Source organism: Macrobrachium nipponense, chromosome 18, assembly GCF_015104395.2.
Source record: "Macrobrachium nipponense isolate FS-2020 chromosome 18, ASM1510439v2, whole genome shotgun sequence".
Classification (NCBI taxonomy): Eukaryota; Metazoa; Arthropoda; class Malacostraca; order Decapoda; family Palaemonidae; genus Macrobrachium; species Macrobrachium nipponense.
This window is the reverse complement of record NC_087211.1, coordinates 66,622,605-66,646,029: the sequence shown is the minus strand read 5'-3', so window position 1 is coordinate 66,646,029 and position 23,425 is coordinate 66,622,605. Positions and strand designations below refer to the sequence as shown.

The 23,425-nt window shown below is 47.2% G+C and overlaps 1 protein-coding gene across 1 annotated transcript in view; it reads left to right on the top strand.

Moving 5' to 3' along the window:
- LOC135196629 (mucin-2-like) overlaps nucleotides 1-21,917 on the top strand; it is a 39,132-nt gene extending 17,215 nt beyond the window's left edge. Inside the window, 4 exon segments of the mRNA XM_064223470.1 lie at nucleotides 13,606-13,806; nucleotides 13,959-14,107; nucleotides 14,585-14,708; nucleotides 21,859-21,917. Of these exon segments, the coding sequence (XP_064079540.1) occupies nucleotides 13,606-13,806; nucleotides 13,959-14,107; nucleotides 14,585-14,708; nucleotides 21,859-21,917 (533 nt within the window).
- Nucleotides 21,918-23,425: the final 1,508 nt, after the last annotated feature.

The window sequence follows — 23,425 nt, the reverse complement described above, 5'->3', positions numbered from 1 at the left end:
GGAATTGATCTTCGGAATTGGTGAAGTACTCTTTTTTGCGTTGTTGTTATTTTGCTTTTTATTTAGGCGTTGCCATGTCGGATTCTAGTCCGTCGGGAGTTAGGTTTTGCATCTCAGGATGTAAAACTAGATTATCCAAGTTAGAATATGATTCTCACACTAAATGTGTTAAGTGTAGGGGACAGGTTTGTTGTTCAGCAGATCGAACATGTAACGAGTGTAGTGATTGGACTGAGTTCTCAATGGAAGTTTTTTAGTTCATACTCGGAGAAATTAGCTAAAGACAGAATTAGAAAAAGAAAAGCAGCACTTAGGGAAAGTAGACTTAGCTCCGCTTCGTCTTGCGATGCTTCTGTTCCTTCTGTTTCTCCTCAAATTGTTATGTCTCCTTTAACTACACCTCCTATTCCTCCTACTAATCCCGCTTCTCCCGGCTTCCCGTGTAGTTTCTTCCGACACCATTGCCAGTCTGGAATCGAGGCTAGATCAGAAAATTTTTCGGTACTAGCGAATACGGTTTTGCAAACTTGGTAATTCAGTTAAGACGTTTTGGAGAAAGCGGCTTCAGGTAAGAGTGTAGTTGAGGGTGCGTCTGTCTGTCCTGACACGTCTCCTAGACAAAGGTCACTGTCCAGCTCCCCCGCACCGGGGAGAAGACATACCGGAAGTCCCAAGGGAGTCGATCGGGATTTGCCCACAGACAGGCGGCCTCTCTTGTTGAGCCTGTTGCGCCTCAACAGGGCTCGGTTAAGCGTTGGAAAGGTGTTGCGGTCAGACGCCTTTCGAATGATTCAAGCGATTCGTCTCCGGTCGCGCGGCGCTCTTGGCGAGATTCGCCCGTTTCGCGTCCCTTAAAGAGGCGTTCAGGCGCCGATTCTTCGCCTCCTCCAGTCAAGCGGTATAAGGAGCCTGAGAGTAGGGTTGCGCCGCGACCATTAGCGGCTCGTTCGTCGCCTCAATCTGTGCCTTTTTCGGCTCCATCTACTAGTAGAGATTGTGGTTTTAGCGCTGTAGCTAGCAGTTCTAAGGGTGTTTCTTTAGGCGCTTTTTCGTCTGTTACCGCCTGATGCGCCTGTTTCGCCTCGAATTTCGGCGGCTCCGAGCGAGGCGCAAGTAGTTTTTTGTCCGCCTCCTGCTGAACATTTAGGCTCTTCCAAGCCTACGTTAACTGTGTTGATTCGTCTCTGGCGCCTTTGCGCAAGCAGTTAGAGATGTTAACCAACTGGATGAATGAGTCCAAGGGTGGTTCGAAACCTTCAGATCCGGTTGTAGTTCCGTCTACTTCTTCGGCGGTATCGGAGAATGAAGAAGAAGTAGAGGAGGAGGATTCACATCACCTCTCGTGTTATTCACGTCTCCTAGATTTCTTCTGGTATCTTATCCAGATTATTTTGAGAAAGCGGCCCCGCGCTCCCCAACTTCGACTTTTTGTGATGAGGAGGAAAACTTCAGACCCTCTCCTCCAAAACTTGTTCTATCTAAAGCGGTTAGACATTCGTTGAAAGAGACGGAGAAATGGATGTCTATGAAAGAGACTTAGGGAAGGCTCTTTTTGATTACCCTCCCTCTAAGTTGCTTCGTAAGAGGTATAGGTTTATGTAAACTGGGGAAGCTCCTTCTCTGGGAGTTTCTGCCTCCTCCCAGGGAGACTTCTCCAGTTTAATCGACTCCTCTAGAAGATCTGCTTTCGCCGCAGCGAAAAGTTTTCTTTACAGCGCCTGAGTTGGACCACGTTGTAAAGAATCAATTTAAACTTTTGGAAGTCTTAGCTTCCTTGACTTGGACTATTGGACGCTTTAGCGGCCAAGGATCGAAGACTGTCCTTCTCTTTCTCAGGAGTTAGCGGAGGATTGGATTGGGTGTTCTGTCCTGTGCGGATGTGATGAGTTAGCTTCGCTCATCGCCTTTGGTACCCTTAAGAAAAGGCAACTTTGGTGCTCCTTTGCTTCTAAAAGGGTTACGTCCCAACAGAAGTCTGCTCTCTTGTTTGCTCCTTTTGTGAAAGATAACCTCTTTCCAGACGATGTAGTGTGTCAATTTCGTCTGCGCTAGATAAGAAAATCTACTTCGGATTACTGGCACAGTCTACTAAGAGACCTAAAGCTCCTGTGGAGACTGTTCCTTCGGTTTCTCCTCTGACCCAAGCGCCTTTTCGAGGGAGAAAACCCAAGCGCTTCTTTCGGCCGAAGTCGAATTTGCGACCTCAGTCTAAGGCCTCGGCCAAGGTTAACAAACCTTCCAAATGAAAGCTCGGTTCTTCATGCACCAGTGGGAGCCAGGCTGGCGCTGTTTTGGGAGGAATGGGGAAAACAGAGGAGCAGAAGCCTGGGTAGTGCAAGTACTCAAGTTCGGCTATCGTATTCCTCTCGTTTCACCTCCCTCGCTCTCACCTGTGCCAATTCCATTCCAGGCATACTCTCCGGGCTCAGACAAATTTCTGGCGCTAGCCGCAGAAGCGCTTGTTCTCAAAGAAGCGATAGAACAGATAGAAGGGGATTTTCCTCCAGGCTTTTACAATCGCCTTTTTGTAGTTCCCAAGTCATCAGGGGGCTGGAGGCCGGTTTTGGATGTGAGCGCCCTGAACTTGCATGTCCAGAAAACAAAATTTCATATGGAGACCACTCGGTCGGTTCTGGAGTCCATCAGACAGGGGGATTGGATGGTCTCTCTGGACATGCAAGACGCTTATTTTCACATTCCGATACATCGCGAATCTCGGAAGTACCTGAGGTTCATGTCGAAGGCAAGGTGTTTCAGTTTCGGGCGCTTTGCTTCGGACTAGCAACCGCTCCTCAAGTTTTCACCAGGGTTCTATCCCGATAGGAAGCTGGCTGCAACATATTAGGAGTAAGAATCTCCCTCTATCTGGACGATTGGCTTCTCCGGTCGGAATCAGAGAGTCGGTGCATGAAGGACCTTGGAACAACTCTGGATCTTGCCAGAAAGTTATAGGAATTCTGGTCAACAAACAGAAGTCCCAGTTGGTTCCATCTCAGAGCATCCTTTATTTGGGGATGATTCTGAATGCTCAAGTTTTTCGGGCTTTTCTGTACCCCGAAGAGGGTTCAAGGCTGTCTGGAGACAGTTCAGGGAGTTCTTGGACAAAAGGTAAGTTCTGCCAATCAGTGGATGAGGCTCCTGGGCAAATTGACGTCAGTGGAGAAATTTGTGACGTTGGAAGACTGCACATGAGACCCTCTGCAGTTTTTCCTGAGAGCCTCGTGGTGCAGGAAGACACAACCAGACTCGATTACCTTTCCTGTCACAGATCAAATAAAAGAGGACCTAAGGTGGTGGCTCTCTCGAGCAAGGTTGGAAGAAGGGTTAGATTACGACCCATCCTCCCGAACCTACAGTTCTTTTTCCGACGCATCGAACACAGGTTGGGGAGCCCTACTGGGAAATCAACGGACTTCAGGAGCTTGGTCGGAGAAGGAGAAGAAGTTCCACATAAATGTAAAGGAACTGTTAGCAATTTTCTGGGGCCAGACAGTTTCGGAGCTTAGTAGAAGGTCGGTCGAGTAGTGGCAGTGCATTCCGACAAACTCCACGGCTCTCTCGTACGTGCGGAAACAGGGGGGGACTCAGTCTTTCTCTTCTGTACGAAGTAGCCAAGGATTATCTCCTCCTGTGGTCAAACGAAGCGAAGGTTCAGCTAGTCCCGAGATTTGTTCCGGTAAAGATGAACGTCCTGGCGGAACGAGTTAAGTCGTCAACAGCAGTGTTACCTCTGAGTGGACTTTGGGACAACAACGATTTGTCAGAAACTTTGGCGCCTTTGGGGACCGACCGGTTCAATAGACCTGTTCGCGACATCAAGGAACAAACCGTCTTCCTCTCTTTTGTTCGCCAGTCCCAGATCCTCTAGCTTGGTCGGTGACGCAATGCTGTTGGATTGGTCGGGTCTGGAAAGCTTATGCATTCCCTCCGTTCGGTCTAATAAGAGAGGTGCTGAACAAGTTCATGTCGCACAGCAATGTAACGCTAACGTTAATCGCTCCCTTTTGGCCCAGGAAAGAGTGGTTTCCCGGACCTTCTCCAGTTGTTAGTAGGACTTCCCCAGACTTCTTCCTCCAGAGAAGTGGCTTCTCAAACAACCTCACTTCAAGAGGTTCCACCAAAACTTGTCCGCTCTAGCTCTGACAGGGTTCAGACTGTCCGGAATCTTGTCAGAGCGAAAGGATTTTCAAGAAGAGCTGCAGAAGCTATCGCTCGTTGTAGGAGAGAGTCTTCTAACAAACTCTATCAAGGGAAGTGAATCTTCAGAGAGTGGTGTAGAAGTGCTAAAGTCTCTACTTCTGCGACCTCTTTAACAGAAATAGCAGATTTTCTTCTATTTCTTAGGAACTCTAAGAAACTGGCTCCTTCGACGATCAGAGGATATAGAGCCATGCTCTCTTCGGTTTTTCGACATCGAGGTTTGGATATTTCCTCCAATTCAGATCTGTCGGACCTCATTAGGTCTTTCGAAACCACTAAGCTCCCGCAAGATACAGTGGCTGGAAACTTAGATGTGGTGCTTAGTTTCCTCATGGGGTGGGGCCACCGTTTGAGCCTTTGAAGTCGGCTTCACTCAGGAACTTGACTAAGAAGGCACTCTTTCTTATTGCACTAGCTTCTGCTAAGCGTGTTCAGCGAATTGCACGCTATAGACAAAAGAGTCGGTTTCTCTCAAGGCAATGCTGTATTTTCGGTATCTTTGACCTTTCTAGCAAATGAGAATCCTTCTAATCTTGGCCGAGGAGTTTTGTGTAAGGAACTTATCTGATTTGTTGGACATGAGGAGGAGGAAAGGCTCTTATGTCCAGTCAGGGCTATTAAGCAGTATCTGTTTGCCACTAAGGGTATTAGAGGACAATCTTCTAAGCTCTGGACCTCGGTTCAAAATCCCTCTCGTCCTCTTTCTAAGAATGCTATATCGTTCTTATTAGAGAGCTTATCAGGGAAGCTCACTCGCAGTCCGAGAACGACAATCTTTCCGTTCTGAGAGTTAAAGCTCACGAGGTTAGAGCAGTGGCAACTTCTTTAGCATTCAGAAAGAATTTATCTTAGCTTCGATTCTTCAGAGCACGTTCTGGAGATCGAATTCGGTTTTTGCGAGTCATTATCTCAAAGAGATAGAAAACGGTTTTCGAGAATTGTAAAACGTTAGGTCCGGTGGCGGTTTCTGGCATGGTGTTGGAGAAACGGCACAGGGGTCGTCAACCTCTATGCTAACTTTTCACCTTGAATAGGTTGTCGAGTTCAAGGGAAGCTGGGGGTACTGAGTACCTGGGATACTCACCAGTCTGTTAGGTCAGATTTTACAATGGAGGTTGGGTATGTGTTTTTAAATCTGGTGTTGGTGACAAATGTTTTGTATGATTGAATTTCTGGTCTTAGCCCAGGGCAAGGGCAATCTTTGTTGTTACTATCCTCCGTCAGTCAGCCTTGACTCGCTTGAACTACGGAAGGATTTCACTCCTGTAGAGGCTAACTTTGGTCAAATTCCAATTCCTCTACATTAGTAAGAAGAGCACCGACCAGAGGCAGTAGAACAGTCTGCTGTAGCTCTCTTACAAGGTAAGGTACAACAGACACCTTGAGTGTTTTACTGGTATTGCAATAAATGTAACCATTTAAAAATACTAGTGGTCCACTGAATCCCACCTTCCCATAAATGTGTAATCAGCTCTATAATTGTTCGGTAAGACACTACCAATAAAAATGAAATTTTCATTATTAAAATGAAGTTTTATTGTATACTTACCGAACAATTATGATTATACCCACCCTCCTCCCCTTAGGTGGACGGACGGGCAGAAAGAAATTGGATTCACCTGGCAGTTGTACTGGTTCTCCCGCGAGTGGAGGGAGATGGACGTCATCACCACCAGTGTTGGCGACGCCGACGCGCTAAATTTGAATTTAGTATCCTGCGCTCGTGGAAATCACGGCTCTATAATTGTTCGGTAAGTATACAATAAAAACTTCATTTTAATAATGAAAATTCATAATGCATTAACAAAGGGCATGTACATGTCAGACCTACTTATGTTGCCATATACTACATACATTGCCAGTTTATACTTTTTTAAATACTGTTTGTTCTGATATGAATACAAACCATCGGTCCTTTACAATAGGAAGGTAACTAGCGGCAGCTGGAACAGTCGTAAGCTTCGAACAAGGGAGTTCGGTAGTTACCTGCCTGTCCAACAGTGCGCGCGCTGTGCGACTGGGAGGTGAAGAACCACTTTGCTTTCGGCCGCGCTGGTGGATGGACATGTTCTTCATCTTTCTCTGCCTGCTTCTTCGTCGTATGCTTTGTGTTGTGTTCTCAAATTTGGTTTGTTTGTGTGTGAAAGAATACTATAAGTACGTGTTACTTTCTTTGTTTTTTTGCAATTAATGAGGGATCCTCGTGAATTGGTGCTGTCCCCGCGCCCCCCCCATCAGCCGCAGAGTTTGCCCTGGTGTGGAGGGCCGTAAGTGCGGGGTCTTTCACTCCTTCCCTGAGGTGGATCCCCATGTGTATTGTGCTCGGTGGCGGGGGCATGAATGCTCTCGGGCCGAGCCCTGTGAGGTTTGTAATAATTGGTCGGAGAAGCAGTGGGTGCTGTACGAAGGTAGGAGGAAGAGACGTAAGCCTGCCAAGGAGTCGTCGGAAAGCTCTCCAGTGACTCCCTTGGTCACAGACACATCGTCTTCCTTCCTGCCGCCGGCTCAGCTCCCGTGTATGGCTCCTTCCCCTTCATGGGGTGGGAAGGGTTCTCGTTCCTTCTCTTCGCCCGATCCGTCAAGCGTAGAGGAGGGGACGAGATACCCCGACGTACAGCTGTATTCGGGGTCTTCCGTTCGCTCGGGGTGGGGCTCCCCCCCCCCCCCCTTGCAAGGGGTAACCCCTCCTGCCAACCCGACTTTTGCTTCCTCAGGTGCTCCTGCTGCGGGCGACGACCTCGGCCAGGTATGGTTCTCGCTGGGTCTCCAGGGCATACCGAGCGTTCAGGGGCTGGTGCATCATCTGGTGGGTGCTGTTCCGGTCACCCATGGACCGGTGACCACCACCACCACCGTCTAGACCCCATGGTATGCCGCCCCTCCTCACCTGGTTCTACACACAAATGTGACGTCGTTGACTCCTTCGGCTGCTGTCCAGCTGCTGTCCAGGCCCCGATTGCTGTCTTCCTGAGGAGGGGGGCGTGCCTCCTTCACTCGGGTTCATCGCCCTCGCCCAGCCCCTGACTTTCGGTGCCCCTAAATAGAGTTCGCCCCTGATCTGCCGACGGTACCCACCCAGGATCGCGCTGCTGCTGTCTCCTGCTGTACCTGCCTTGCCTGAGCCAGCCCCTGCCGATGTCGTTCCTGCCCGTGGTCTTGCTGCCCAGTCGCAGGTCCTTCTGGACAGGTGCAGCTGGCTGTGTTGCTTTGGCAATAGCTCGGCCTGGATGGAGGACCTGACGTCTGTCCTGAGGGAGCTGACGAAGAAGAAGAGGAAGGTGTCGTCGTCGTTTTCTTCGTCGTTGCCTACTGCCGCCTTTTCCCCTTCGACTTCCAAGGCTTCCAAGCACAGGAAGAAGAAGGCTGTCTCCTTTGGGAACTTCTAAGGGCCCGTCTCACTTCGGTGGGACGGGGGGTTCTTCCACTGGTCCTCCTGCTCCTTCGGGAGCGGGGCCCGTCTCTCCATCTGCAAGGAAGAAGAAGACGGGACCAGCCAGGGGTACCGGCTAACACCGGTACGCCTCCTCGCTGGTGCTAGAGGTCCTACCTCTACACCAGGTTCCGGCTCCGGCCTCTCGTTCGCGAGAGGTAACCGAGTGTACGGACGGTCTCCTACGGGCAACTGTGCAGCCAAAGCTCAGGCGTCCAAGTTCGCTCGGCGCCAGGACCGAGGCACGGAGCGGAAGGCTGGCGAGAGCCGCTCAGGTGACTCTCGCCAGGCCAGCGATTGCTCTCGTAGCGACCAGCAGGCTACCAGGGTTGATGTGACGGTCCCAGACCGATCACGGGCTGAGGCTGGGAAGAGGTCCCCTCAATCGCAGGAACCAGCCCCGGCTGGTTCCAGTGGTCTCTGTAGGTCCCCTGACCGCCGCTCCCACCGGGACCGGACGGGTATAGAGACCAGCAGCAGCTCCTCTGACGCACGGGACCGGGGCCGCTGTTCTCGGTCCAGCCGCTCTCCCCAGGAGAGTGGTGCGACCAGTCCTGCAGCTCGATCGCCCCCGCGGGTTGGCGATCGCCTGCAGCCCCCCAAGCACACCAGTCCTGCCAGTGAGTGAGGGGGGAGCGTCAGGTCTTCCTCTCCGGTTCCTTCAACTTCCTTGGGCTACACCGGGAAGGGCAAGGCGACACGGAGTGATCGTGAGGGGCGCGCTCCTCACGGTCCCGCTACGATGCCCTATGAGCCAGGCACGGTCTTAGGACCGACCAGGTCGTACGCACAAGTGGCAGGAGGAGACCGGGAGGGGTCTGTTGCTGTTTCTCCTTCTGAAGGAGGAGGGTCTCGAGAGGCGTTCTTGCTGGAGGGGCTTGACCTCCCCAAGACGCAGTCACTCCCGAGATCCAGAGGAATTTTGCAGAGGTTATTGCGCTGATTTGTCAGCACAATCACCTCGGGGAAGGATCACCGCTCCCACCTTCTGAGCCCACGTCCCGGCTCGAGTCGTTCTAGGGCCCTAAGAAGGCACCCAAAACGACGGTGGGTCTGCCGCGATCAGAGCTGGCCGACTCTGTGCTGGGACATGTGGACTCGCTCGTCTCCGGACAAGAGGGTTCGCTACGGTCCGGTAGGTTGTCTAAGCTACTTCCCCCGCCTCTACTGCAATAGAGGAAGTTCTACGTGCCAACAGAGGATCCGATGCCTCCCAAACAGGTTAACCCGGAGCTAGCTAGGCTAACTCCGGGGGTGTCTCTGCAGCAGCTCCTGTCGGAGAACCTGTGGTTCTCTCAGCAAGAGGCACTTGCTCTGGAATCCACCGCCAAGGGAGCTTTCCAGGCAGTCTCCTGGCTGGACCTGTGGTCCCTTACAGTGTCCAAGGTCACGGCCACCTCTGGGAATATCACTCCTGAAGGTGACCCATTTTCGGGAGGCTATGCCAGTCTGGGGTTAGGGCCATCTCCTACCTTGCCCACCAGACGGTAAACCTGTGGGCCAACCTGGTACTTCGGCGTAGGGACGCAGTCCTCACCCGAGTGTCCAGGGCAGCTGGGCATGAGGTGGCATTGGGCCTTCACAACGGACCAGTGCGGAGTTCCTCCTCTCTCTTCCCAGGAGAGATGGTGGACTCTGCGGTGGAATGACGGCACACTGATGACAGTGACCGTCTGGTACACCAGGCAGTATTAAGGCTTCTGGGCAGCCTCGATTGACTGCGGCCAAATCCAAGAGCTTGGTTAGCACTTCCTCGGCTGCTAAGACGGTTGCATTGTCGAAGCCCCGAGGAAAGACTCTGCCTTCGACTTCTGCCAGGGGAGGTCGCTATCAGCCCCCTCCCAGACCTCCTTTCCACGAGGAGGAGCGGGTAAGAAGTCGAAGAGAGGTGGGAAAAGCTAGGGACAGGGCGTTGTTCCCCTCACCTGCTGCGGAAGGTGGGTGCCTGGCGAGCCATTGGGCAACATGGCAGCGCTACAGTGCGGAGACCTGGATAGTAGACATCCTTCGGGAGGGGTATCTACTACCCTTCAAGTCTTGGCCACCCCTCACCTCCAACCCTGTCATCTTCAGACCTACGTTCCTGGAACATTAAAGGATGTAGCCCTTCGACAGGAAGTCAAAGCCATGCTGAGCAAGGGAGCTGTGGAGATCGTCAAGGATCGGTCACCGGGCTTCTACAGCCGTCTTTTCCTGGTGGAGAAGTCTTGGGGGGGGCTGGCGCCCGGTGATAGATCTCTCTCCCCTGAACCGATTCGTTCGCCAGTCTCGGTTCATGATGGAGACAGTACGTTCCGTGCTAGATTATCAGGGAGAACGATTTCATGCTTTCAGTGGATTTGAAGTACGCGTATTTCCAGATACCCGTCCATCAATCCTCCAGGAAGTACCTCCGCTTCATACTCGACGGGACGGTGTACCAATTCAGGGCACTTTGCTTCGGTCTCTCAACCGCCCCACAGGTGTTCACGCGAGTGTTCACGCTGGTGTCTGCTTGGGCCCACTCATCAGGGATACCTCTTCTGAGGTATCTTGACGATTGGTTAGTCCTGGCGAGCTACCGCTTGCAGTTGCTACGGGACAGGGATCGACTTCTCAAGTTCTGCTGCAATCTGGGGATCGTGGTGAACTTCGAGAAGTCCGACCTCGAACCCAAGCTGAGGATGAAGTACCTGGGTATGCTGATCGACACGGTAGCAGGGTGAGTCTTCCCCGCTGACTTGCGGATCAGCAGATTCAGGGAGGCAGCCGACCGGTTCCTGTCTCGGCAGGAACAGTCAGCTCAGCAGTGGCAGGTTGTGATCGGCCACCTGTTGTCACACTAGAAGTTAGTCCCTCATGAGCGTATTCACCTGCGGTCTGTTCAGTGGAGACTAGAGTTGGTCACAGGCAGAGGACCCATCGTACTTCCCACGTGTCCCTCACGGAGGAGGTGAGGCAGGACCTAGCCTGGTGGCTGGACAACAGGAACCTCTTAGGAAGAGTGCCTCTCCCCCCCGGGAGATGTTGCTGTTCTCAGGGATGGGGCGCACACCTGGAGGAGATGCTGACTGCAGGATGTGGGGACGATCACGACAAGCACCCCTTCACATCATGTCCTGGAGCTCAAGGCAGCATTCCTCGCTCTCCAAGAGTTCCAGGACCACTTGATGGGACACTCAGTGGTGTTGATGTGCGACAACACCATGGTAGTGGCATACGTCAACAAACAGGGGGGCCTAGTGTCCCTCCTGTTGCACCAGTTGACGCTGCAGGTGCACGAGTGGGCCGTGGCTCACTCGGTAGAGCTGTCAGCCCTCTACATTCCAGGCAAGAGAAATGTAGTAGCCGACAAGCTCAGCCTTCGGGATCAGGTGATAGGGACCGAATGGTCCCTACACTCAGACGTGGCGGAAAGGCTCTTCAACCTGTGGGGGCGCCCAGTAGTGGATATGTTCGCCACCCGCTACAACAGGAAACTTCAGGTTTTCTTTTCAGCCATGCCAGACCCATGGGCAGCTGCAGAGGATGCCTTTCCCCTGTTCTGCTTGATTCGCAAGGTGATCAGCCGAGTGCTGGCCGCCCTGAATCTCAGGATGATCCTGGTGGCTCCCAAATGGCCTCAGGCCATTTGGTATCCGGACCTGCTGGCTCTGCTTGCAGAAGCACCGAGAGAGATTCCCCCTTGGCACAACCTTCTCGTCCAGCCACACGTAGAACGGTACCACCAGACGGTCCAGTCTCTACATCTTCACAGCTGGCTGTTATCCACCATCTCTTGCGAGCAAGAGGCTTTTCTCGCAGAGCAACAACAGAGATGGCTGGACACGTCAGACAGTCCTCTGTAGCTGTGTACCAGGGAAAGTGGGCCGTCTTCTGCGTTGGTGTCGTAGACGGGGTCTATATCCCTCTCAGAGCCACTCTTCCGCAGGTAGTGGGATTTCCTCGTATTTCTTCGCCGAGAAGCTCCTTTCTGTCCCCACAGTCAAAGGATATAGAGCCGCCCTGCCCCTAGTCCTGAAACTGAGGAGAGTGGATATCTCGGATTCGTTCGAGGTCTCCTTGCTTATGAGGAGCTTTGAGAGGTCTTGCCCACCCAGGGAACTCAGGCCCCCGGGGTGTGATGTGACTCTCGTCCTTATGAGTCTGACTCGAAGGCCCTTCGAGCCACTCCGAGAGTCGTCAGACAGGGACCTGACCCTCAAGACCCTCTTCTTGCTGGCCCTGGCATCGGCGAAGAGAGTAGGGGAACTTCATGGTCTTTCCTTCGACGTCAAGCATACCAGGGGGTGGGGATCTGTGACGCTCGATTTCGTCCCGAACTTCGGAGCTAAGACTCAGAATCCTTCGGTCCCTGACGACCGGTTCGAGTCTTTCACAATCCCCTCCCTAATGGACTTCACCGACAACGATACGGATGAGATGCTGCTTTGTCCTGTGAGGGCGCTACGGCGCTATCTGAAGAGAACTCTGCACCTCAGGCCTGAGTGTCGACGCCTCTTCGTTAGCACCGGGGTGACCAAGAAAGAAGTATCCAAGAACACACTTTCTTTCTGGCTGCGTGAGGTGATCAGGAGGATGTACGAAGCTGATGGTAGCGACGACATCCGTACCCTTCGTCCGAGAGCCCACGAAGTCAGAGGTAATAGTCCTTCCCTTGCGTTCCGCAAGAACTTCTCCGTGGCGCAGGTCCTGAAGGCCACCTTCTCCTCCTTCTACCCTCGGGATATTGCCCACAGGTCCTTGGAGACTTTTTCCTTGGTACCCGTGGTGGCTGCTCAACACGTTGTGTAGCTTACCCAGCACCCGAACGGACAGAACAGCATCGAATCCTGGTGTGACTGCATGAATGGATGAGTGAATGAGTGTGACTGGCTTCTCTTCCCCATCTTTTTCTCCCCCTCTACCTGTGGGCAGAGGGACGCGGTCGTCACTTCGCTGGAGCAGGATAAGATACAGGTGAGCTACTCGACCGAGCCCCATCCTATCCCTTTCATTAGGGATAGGAGCAAATATCCACCACTTCCCCCAACAAGGGGGGGGAAGTGGAAGCCAACAAGAGACAAACCCATGACTATATAGCCTCTTGCAATAGGAACAAGTTCTTGCTTGCTAGTTTTAAGAGGTACGCTTGCCTCCCTCTTATTACTTGGGTCCAGAGGTCTGGCCATTGATCCTGCGGTACATACCCCGATCATTGGGCAGAGGCTAGGATCCCTCCCTCTGCTCTTACGACCAGGGAGGGAATCCAAGGTTAGGCGAACACCAGTCTGTTCTTAAGACTCAGATTCCTCCCACCAAGAAGTGAGTCTTCCTATTGTAAAGGACCGATGGTTTGTATTCGTATAGGAACAAATGACAATTTGTCGAAAATTGCATTTTTCCTAACTATACAAACCTGAGGTCCTTTACACATAGTCCCACCTCATGCCACCTCTCACTCTGCGTTTTCCTGGGCCTAAAGCAAAGTGGTTCTTCACCTCTCAGTCGGGCGGCACGCGGACTGTTGGACAGACAGTTAACTACCGAACTCCCTTGTTTGAAGCTTACGACCGTTCCAGCTGCCGCTAGTTACCTTCCTATTGTAAAGGACCTCAGGTTTGTATAGTTAGGAAAAATGCAATTTTCGACAAATTGCCATATTGTTACTTATTGTATTCCTGTGTTACTAGTTTTAAGTTAATGTTTAAAGATACTTCCTTAATTTGCTAGGCTACTGCAGTGTTTTTAACCACCTTCACTTAACATAATTTAAAAATGCAAAGCAAAAGAAAATAATTAACAATACGCAGTACATACTGTAATAACTTTTAAGTCCATATTCCTTCCCCAGTTGAAGTCAAAAGTGTATAAAGTATTAAAATCAGCACAAGTTAATGGGTCGGCTGTGCAGCATACTTACAGTATGATAACTGATAAGTAGCATAATTTTCTCTCTTTATCCCTCCTTTTATCAATGACGTAAAAACGTTGAATTTTTTCCCTTGTGTTAGTAGTCAAGAATGAAGGAGTTGGAGTATCACTGCGACCAGGGGCACCACCCACCATGGTGTCTGTGCCTTCCGTTTTGGATACGTTGTCTGCGTCTTCTATTCTGTCAGCAGATCTGCTTCAGGAGTCGAGTCAGTCGCCATCTTCCTCAAAGAACCAGCAGAATGATGATGATCTCAATGATGAAAATCCTGAAATGTGTACTGGTGAGTATTTGTAGCTTTAGGATGATATCTAGTGTTTTATATAAATCTGACACTAATATAGTCTATACTATACGTACTATTTTTGTGTTCATTATGACATAAACATTATTTGGACATCTGATCTTTACAGTCTAACGAAGATAATTCTTTAGTTTCAGACGAGGTTGCCAATAAGGCCTTAGAAGATCTGGGGATCCGCATTGACAACTTAGTCTTTGAGCTTTCACCTCAAGGGGGTAAGCGCTGGTTATGTCCTATTCAAGGGTGCAGCAAATACTTCCCAAAGCTCTCTTCATTAAAGGTAAGTTTGAGTTTGCTTGAAGGTTTTAAAGTAGTCCTCTTTTCAGCATATTTCCTAGTTAGGGTCACTTGTAATCAGCCTTATATAGGTATATCTAAGACTCCAACCTGCCCTATTTATCTGGCCTTCGGAATGATCAAAAGCACTAATGCTAAGAATAGCAGTGTAAATGCAAAACTGTAAATAATAAACGTACAATGTAGTTAGTTACCTGAGGCAAATTATTCTTGCAGACATTTGTATTTTCATATAAAACAATTTTGCAAGGCTTCACTAGCCAAATCCTTTAAAATCATTTGAGTTTTCCTCACCCCAGTTCCCTTGCTGTTACTTTTTTTTTTTTTATCAGAAGCTAAGTTAAAGGAAATCCCTGGTCCCCAAATAACATTTTTTTATCTTCTTTTGTTTTTCCTCCTTACATTTCTAACTCCTATACCTTTCACTCATTCATTTTTTAATTGTTACCAATATCTTTAGAAAATGTTGAGCATATGTGCAGATAAACTGAAATACCTGTTAGTGGGCTCTACATTGAGAGAGTCTGTACTCAATAGGTTAATTCAAGCCATTTATGCATCTTATGTCATGGTTACCTTGCAAGGTATGCAAACTTGCCTGCTTGTTTTATATAAAGCAGTAATTTTATACATTCAACTTCCCTGGCAGATATATACTTAGCTATAGACTCCGTCGTCCCCGACAGAAATTCGAATTTCGCGGCACACGCTACAGGTAGGTCAGGTGATCTACCGCCACTGCCGCTGGGTGGCAGAACTAGGAACCATCCCATTTTCTAAGACAGATTTGCTCTGTCGCGGGGTGGCCATAACATCGTTGTTGTTACTCCTGACTTGGATTTCGTTTTTTTTCATCGCCGTTGAACTTTCTGGGCTGTCTTTGCAGGGAAGACTGGGTCTGTTTGGTTCGGCATACGCTTTTATTAACTTTTTAATGAATTTCGCTTCGAAATTTTGAAGAAAATGCTAATTGAAACTACCAAAATTATCGGTAGACACTCACATAGTTTGCAATAAAGGGAATTATTAATATTTATTCATTATTACATGTAATAAAGGTTACAACTTTATTGAGGAAAACTCTAATTTCCTACTTTAGGAAGTCAGAAAAGCATATAAACTAGATACGCTTACTTTATAAGCTTTAATAGCGTTTGTGCTAACGAGCAGTTAGAGTATTAGCATGTACTAGTAGTGGTTGATCCTCATCACCTTCTTACTCCACAGAAACTACAAATGTATATATGCAAATTTGAAGATAATGGATGTAGCTCAAAAGCGAGCTCTAAAAAGGTAAGAAGTGAATATAGTGTTCCCCATTGAAGTGGAGGGTGCGTCTGATCGGCTCTGTCTCGCTCCCAGACCTAGACCTCTTCCAAGCTCCCAGGCCCAGAGGAGAAGGAATGTCGACAGTCGTACGGAGGTTACGGAGAATCCCCACCGATCAGGCGTCCCCTCGGCAGACTCTGTAGAACGTCCCAGACTGCCAAGTTCGCCATTGGAAAGGCGTCCTAAAATAGTGGAGGGTGCGTTCGATCGGCTCTGTCTCGTTCCCAGACCTAGACCTCTTCCAAGCTCCCAGGCCCAGAGGAGAAGGAATGTCGACAGTCGTACGGAGGTTACGGAGAATCCCCACCGGTCAGGCGTCCCCTCGGCAGAATCTGTAGCGTCCCAGACTGCCAAGGATCGCCATTAGAAGGGCATCCTAAAAGAATGCTTTTCGTCTTCCAATTCGTCTCCTCGAAGAAGTGGATGGAATTCCGACGAACTGTCGCGTCCGATCAAGAGGAGTTGGAAAGCTCCGACGTTGGACTCGAGCCCGGAACGTTTCCCGGACGATTCTCCCTACGAGAGGAAAAGAGACCAAGAGGACAATATCTCGATCTCCTACGCTTTCCAGAGCGCATTCTCCTATTCATGGCAAAGAAAAGGAAGAAACCGCGACGGACTTCCTACTTTAAATGCAGGAACAAATTTCCTCTTTAGTAGGAGTATTGAGAAAAGACCTTCCGAGGAGAAAGGCACGATTTTCTTCCTGTTTAAGAGAGCTCGTCCTACGTGGGTCGTTTCCCGGACTCCAGAACTTGTGCTCCTCTACTCCTCGTACGAGTACAGAGAGGAAATAAAAAGAAAAAAGGACGAAAACTCATAGGATTGAGACGCAACATATGGACAATGGACGCAAAAGAGTGTCTAACTCGGACAGGAAAGTGTTCTAAGCGCCATTCGCCAGACGCGGACAGCCCGGACAGGCGGATATCCTATGCGGACAACTATGTCCAAGGGACTCGTGCCGATGCGGACAACCTTGACAAGGCGGACAGCCTGGATTGGACAAAACGTCGTGCGCAGGCAACTCCGTCCGGGCGACAGGCGCCAGAAGCGGACAAGACGGACAGGCAGAAGTGTCGTACTGGAATGACACCAGCCAAGCGCCAAGTTCCATGGTGGACAGCTCGGACAACGACGACCAGTCCGAGACGGACAGATACGTCTAAGCGCATTGAACAAACCAGACTTTCGGCAACGGTTAAGCACCAAGCGCCAAGATCTTCCTCAAAAGAATCATACGGAGAAATCAACCAGGAAGCGTCTCTTTATGATTTGGACCAGGAGCGGATTTCTCTGGACAGAGACGAAAGGTGCCGCACAGGCGGCCGTCGTCCTGTTCACGATATGTCTGTTTCTGGTGGAAATCTGCCGCAAGCACAGCTGTCTCCTGAGAAGAATGCAATATGTCGCACAGGCGGCCGTCATTCTTGTCAGGAGGACTTAGATGATGATGGAGTTTTTTTTTCTCAGGAGTCGTTTGCAAATTAAACAAGATTCGTACGAGCTCTCATTCATTGATTAGAGGCTCTTCAAATAATAGAGGCATAGAATACGGCCTTATATCCAAGAGAATAAAAATTTGAGGGATTCTCTTCGATCCTAGTTTTCATTGCGATCTCTTTCGACTAATACTAATTCGTGTTTATTGACGAAAAGAATGAAGAGGGCAAGATTTCCTTTCTCTCTCTGAATCAGAGAGGAAAGAATGTAGTAGCAAGACTTGCTGTATACGACTACTGAATGACAAGTCATATACCCATACCAGAGTTGCCTTTGTGGTTCGCTGCGGAATTATCTATATCCTTGCAGGTTTTTTCCTGGTAAGGACTTCGCTTAAAAGGTTTGTTACGACAATACCTACTCAGCTTCGGTATTTAACAAAGGTTGTTTGGCTTAAATTTGGCATTATTAAGAGCTTCCTTAGGCTCGAGAATAATTTTATTATATTCCTTCATTTAATGAAGTAACTGGCAACTCATGATGAATGCAGTCAGGCAGCGAGCGAGACTGCCGGGCTGTCATTGTAACTTCTAAGGCTGATAGTTGATACAGTACCATCCGGTTCTCGGTCACGAGTAGTAGGTCACATCTCTCTCTCCAACGGGATCAAATGGTTAACCGTATATCCCCCCTACAATCATGGACTTAGTCTCGAATGGAGGAGATAGTCAAATAAAATATTGTCTGCCTTTTGCTAAGAAGCTTTCAATAAGAAAGATATTATAACCTTTCAATGCTGTTTACCGTAGGGTAACATTATTAAAGGATTCTAACGCAGTAGAACATTATATTATATAAATGCTCTCATGCTACGAAAGCATGGCTTATTAGAATACATGCTTAGTGAGAAGATGGATGTAGTAGAGAATTCACTTAAAACGACGGTACGGTCAAGTCTTTCGAGAAACGCCCACAACCTTTTTAGAATCGGATATTCGCAGAGAAAGATGGATGAGTGGGATGGGAAACATCTCTTCGTGGCGAGAAATGGTTTCCCTGAATGGACTATACTTCGTATATAAGAGTTTTTTCCTACTAAGAACGGAATTAACATGTGAAAGGAGGTCGGGTACCATAAAGGCACAGATGTTCTGACACATAACATAAAGAGAATTAGAAGAAAGCGCCAGCCTGGCGCAAAGCGCTAGAAGCGCCAGCCTGGCGCAATGGGCCAAGAGCACCATCCAAGATATTTTCTCGTTTTAGCGAGTTATTAACCTAAGAATCCAGTAGCCTCTCGGACAGCAGGCTCGGTAACGGCAAGAATCGTTCCTGATTTCGTTACCCTTTTTATCACTTAGGCCAATTCCACGACTCTCTCATATCGCAAAGAGCATCGAGAATCTCTTTTTTTTCGCTCCTGTTCGCGTTAAAAAAGAGAACCTATTTGGAAAACAGATAGGGAACGTAACGATCCTTAAGAGGTTCGATGCAAGATTTTGCATGTCCGTGAAAACCTTCTCGATCGACGATAATAACTGTTAACATATGTCTAACATTTATTGGAAAGAGTTGTGAGAACCTGCGGAAAGTCTTCTTCATAGGTCTCTTAGCAAGGTAGAAGACGAACAGGCTTCTTATAGAATGCTTCCTTTTCCTCGAACCAAGAGAGGTAGCATATACGCCATCTTTATTTTATAGAAAGGGGAATATACTTTAGTCTTTTTTTTTTTTTTTTTCCCTAAATATAAGTATAAATTCTTTACGAATTTAAGATAAAGGGCCGTCAAAGAAAGAGAGGATAATACTTTATGCCTCATTTTGGCCTCAGAGAGGTTGGATTCACAGAGGTCACGTTCTTCTCACAGCATGTTTTTGGAAGTCTTTTCCAAGAGAGTATGGATATTCTATCAGCATCTATTATTAAATGGACCTTAACAACCTCTCCACTCTGAGTCTGTCTGCATGCAGACTGACCAGAAGTGGACATAAATGAGAGGATTTTTCAAGGTAGATGACAATAGTCATGGCCTAGACATAGAATTGCTGCAGATCGTGCTAGAGGGAATGAGGAAACTGTCCCTCTTCCGATACCATTCTGTGAACCGCCCATAGCGGTTTTTCTTCCCTTTCAGAGGGAAGAATCACCTTTGTATATATCTGCTATCAAAGAACGCAGTAAAGGCTATACTCTGTCTCTACAAAGGAATTGGAGATAGCAGAGGATTAAGATCTTCGGGATCTTATACGATATATACCTCAATATGACAAGAGTAGGATATCATGTACTTCTAATGGGATCTTTTTGTGGCCACAGATTCCATGTTCCGACAAGATGGAACTGCTCCTCATCAAACTTCTTTGAGAAATTTTTATGAGGGAATTCTTTGTTTCTCTGGGTCCTAAACGACCAAGAAGACAAGTGAATTTTTTGAGCATTGGAATCTCGCATCAGATTCTATGGAGACTAGACAATGGTTTCTTGCCACTAGTATGTCTGGCAAAAGAACTGAAACAAACCCCCTATTCCTGATTCAATGTTTTCCAGATAGAGTTTCGTTGTCCAGGCAGAGTAATTACGTTTTCATCTACAGTAGAATGGTTCAAACATTTGCCTACAGAGTTCTTTGGTATGCGATGACGGCTCGAAATGCTTCCCAGAAGGTGTTCAGAGGGATACAATAAAGAGCTAGAAATCAGGAGTACTCCCATTTCACTCGGAGTCTCCTCGACTTCCAGGCTTCTTCCCTTCCTTCGGGCAAGGATAGGGAAGATTCTGCAACGAGACACCCCTTCAACATGTAAGAAGAGATCTCGTGAGCACGGAAGTATTCAAGAAGGACCCTCCTCGGAGGAAGACTCCTATCTCTCGTACGGATAGATATCCTATCGTCTACTAGATGTAGCTGATTACAATCACCTCCCCTTACCCGAGAGACCAAAAGCTCAAAGTGAAAGAATTTCTTCCACCCTTCTCCAGTCTCCTGATAAACGATTGTGGATGTTCAGGACTTTCGGACAATGTAGCGCCAATCAGGCGCCAAAATACCAGAACAGGCGTAAAGACGCCAGAGGAAGACAGTCCAAATAAAAACTGTCATTGTCTGATGAGGAGAAGGAGCGTGCCTCCAGCCTGGCGCAGATGCGCTAGAGGCAAATAAATCGAAGCTCCAGCAAGTGGGGAGAAGTCAGCCAGGCGCCAGGCTCCTGGGAGGCGCAAGGCGCTAGCCAGGCGCGAGGCGCCAGGCAAGCAACATGCGCCAGCCAGGCACAAGCCAGGCTCTAGGCTTCATCCAGAAGAGATCAATTTCAAAGAAAGCCCTGGTCTTCTTTGGAACAGTGTGATCTCTAAAGCACTTCTTAAGTAACTTGATGATTCCTTCAAACAGCTGAGAATTAAAAGCGCTTGAAGTGCGAGCTTTTAACAATTCTTGTTCTTTCCATAACAATATGTCGTGAGGGACATATTAGCTATAATTTACGGGAGATGCAACTCTGTGTTGTCTTCTCTTTGCACGAAGGAGGTCAAGTTGACCTATGAGAGATCCTTCTCTCTTGGTTAAGTGTCTACGGATACGTTGCTGGGATAGGGAGCCGACACTGATCCGTAACTAGTGTTTAGTTAAAAAAATTTATTTTAACATAAGTTATACTATTTTCTTTGGGTTATTTGAAATGAGTTTGGGGATAGCTCTTTTCAAATTAAGCACAAACCCTCGTGTTAGGATCAGGTGATCGGGATCGGTGTTGTGCTCCTTAATTATGCCAGTAGGCATAGGTGTTTTGTCATGTAAGTGGATAGGACCCCTTTGACAAATAACCATTAGATTCTGTCAAGTAAGTGGATAAGGACCCCATTGACAGATCTACAAGAACTCTTAGCCATAGGTCACATCCTCGCTGAGGCTCTTGAGACGAAGCAGACTCCTAGCAATAGCTAGGAGGTCAACCCTTCGTCTAAACACATAGGAACCAAGGTTTTATTTATTTATTACCTACAACGTATGTTGTTCCCTGTCTATTCAGTAATTAGCTGTCTCTTACCCTCTGCCAAGGTGCCAATCAGCTAAGTAATATATCTGCCAGGGAAGTTGAGTGTATAAAAATGAAAGATATGTCATGATACAATAAAGTTTTTATACATACTTACCTGGCAGATATATACTATTAAATGGCCCACCCAGCCTCCCCTCAGGAGACAGGTGGAAGAGCAAATCTGTCTTAGAAAATGGGATGGTTCCTAGTTCTGCCACCCAGAGGCAGTGGCGGTAGATCACCTGACCTACCTGTAGCGTGTGCCGCGAAATTCGAATTTCTGTCGGGGACGACGGGAGTCTATAGCTAAGTATATATCTGCCGAGGTTAAGTATGGATTAAAACTTTATTGTATCATGACAATATCATTTTTATAGTATATACAATATTACTTTATAATGACCAGCAATTTGCTGTCTTGCCATTTTGTGGGAAAAACAACAGAAAATTCCTGGTCAATGCAGAGTAGTACTGTAATATCCATAATAATTACTCAGCTGCGTTAGGCAAGGAAGCTAATTTGTAGACCATGTTTTAAAAGGTGACCACGATATAAGTTGCTTGTATCAACTTATTCTCTCAGTGCAGAACCACTACAACAGCATTTCAGTTCATCTGGACTTGACCAGATAAAACAAAGACATATTAGAAAATAACAAGTGTAATACTTAATAACTAATGTAACTAGTATCAATAGATACATAATAAAATTCTGACTGTACAGTACATACTGTAATTCATTTCCTTGATTTAAAACACAGTTGTTTACATGGTCATAATTTTCAAAAAATAAATCACAAAACATAATTGTAAAAATGACATACCTTTATATGTTAGATTTTTCTCATTGACTTTGAGCTTTCCAGTATGATTTGCTGAGTAAATTGTTTTTTAATGTTGAACTAAAATCCCCTTTTCTTTCTCTAGTTCACCTTTTGAGTCACAATGGAATCCGGCCATATAAATGCAGTTATGAAAAACTGTGACTGGGCTTTCTACACATGTACAAATTAAAACGCCATATTGAAACTCACTTAAAGAGAAGGGATTTGCAGTAAGTATAGTGCTTGGGCTATTTATGTTGGATTTTTAAAGATGAACTGCTTCAGTTTGAAAATGCAACATATTAAGTGTTTTATCTTATAGATTCCCAAGAGAAATTAAGTCTTCAAAATAGCTGTGGTTGTAACATATGTAAATGTTCTTAGGTCATGTAATGATTGTAAGAAAAGTATTTTATTAGGGTACATCTCTTGCTGAGAATTCAGTTTATTACAACATCCATTTTATGTATGTTCTCCAAATACCAGGTGCTTCTATAATGTGAATTAATTGTTTCTTTGATGCTCTATAACCAGTATATAGGCTTAGCATATGATCAGCAAATCTGTTTTATTACAAAAATATTTCTCTCAACAGTGTTCAGAGGCCAATTGTAATAGAAAGGTTCACAACAATTTACAACCTAAATAAATACCCATATCCGGTTACATCAACGGCCTAGGTGCTGGATATGCTCTGTACCTGAATGCACTCGTGCTTATCATACAAGGAGGGAATTGGAGGCTCATATGAAAACTCACAAAGACATTGAAGCACCATATAAGTAAGTGGATGCAAATCTGTTTTCGTACTCTTGGTATATTCTGTCAAGTTTGTATTGAAATAGTCTGTGATTTAGATGTGGTGATTACAAGTTTTTCCCCTTGCAAGAAGGTATCACTTTGGTGTACTGTATAAAGATTGAATAAAATAGTATCCAAATTTTGTTCTTCCCATCGTTAGTTCATAAGCACATTGCATGCATTTTCATTTGATGTCTATCACCTGTCATTTTGCTTTTTGGTTTGGCTTTACTCAGAATTTTCATTAATTTTGCTATTAAATAGTTTTGCTTACTGGATCCCAAAAAAGTCATTACTTGTTAGTTCACTATATTTTCCTTATTCATTCTTTGGTGGTTTCTCATTTTTTATTGAGCAAAATGTTTTTCCTAACTCATTTTATGTATTATGACAATGCCCTGAAGTCCTTTATGGTATGATTCCATTCTGTCGCAACAGAAAATACCCTCCTTAGGTATCTGGCTGTCTAGTTTCATGTCTCATCTTTAGTCTGACCCCCATGAAGATTGCTTATTAATGTCAAAGAAGTAATCAAGAAACTGTAGGTCATTGTGTGAGTCTTGGGTCTGAAATTTATTGGATTTTATAATACAGAAATAGGTACAATTGATTTTTGGAGATATTGCTTATGGGTTTACATGAAGTTTTTGTATAGCGTAGATGTTGTTCGTCTTTAAGGAGTTACAACTTTCGTGGTCCCCCCAGGGCTCCATAAGACAGACCAACCAATTACAAAGAATTCTTTTATAGTTGGTCTCAGCCAGAGGAGTGCTTGTTGGCACAGTGGTAAAATTTAAAGGACTCAGGACGAGAGAGCTCTAAGTTTTATCTACTACGGGGTGAAATGGAACTTAGTTCTGTTCCACCTG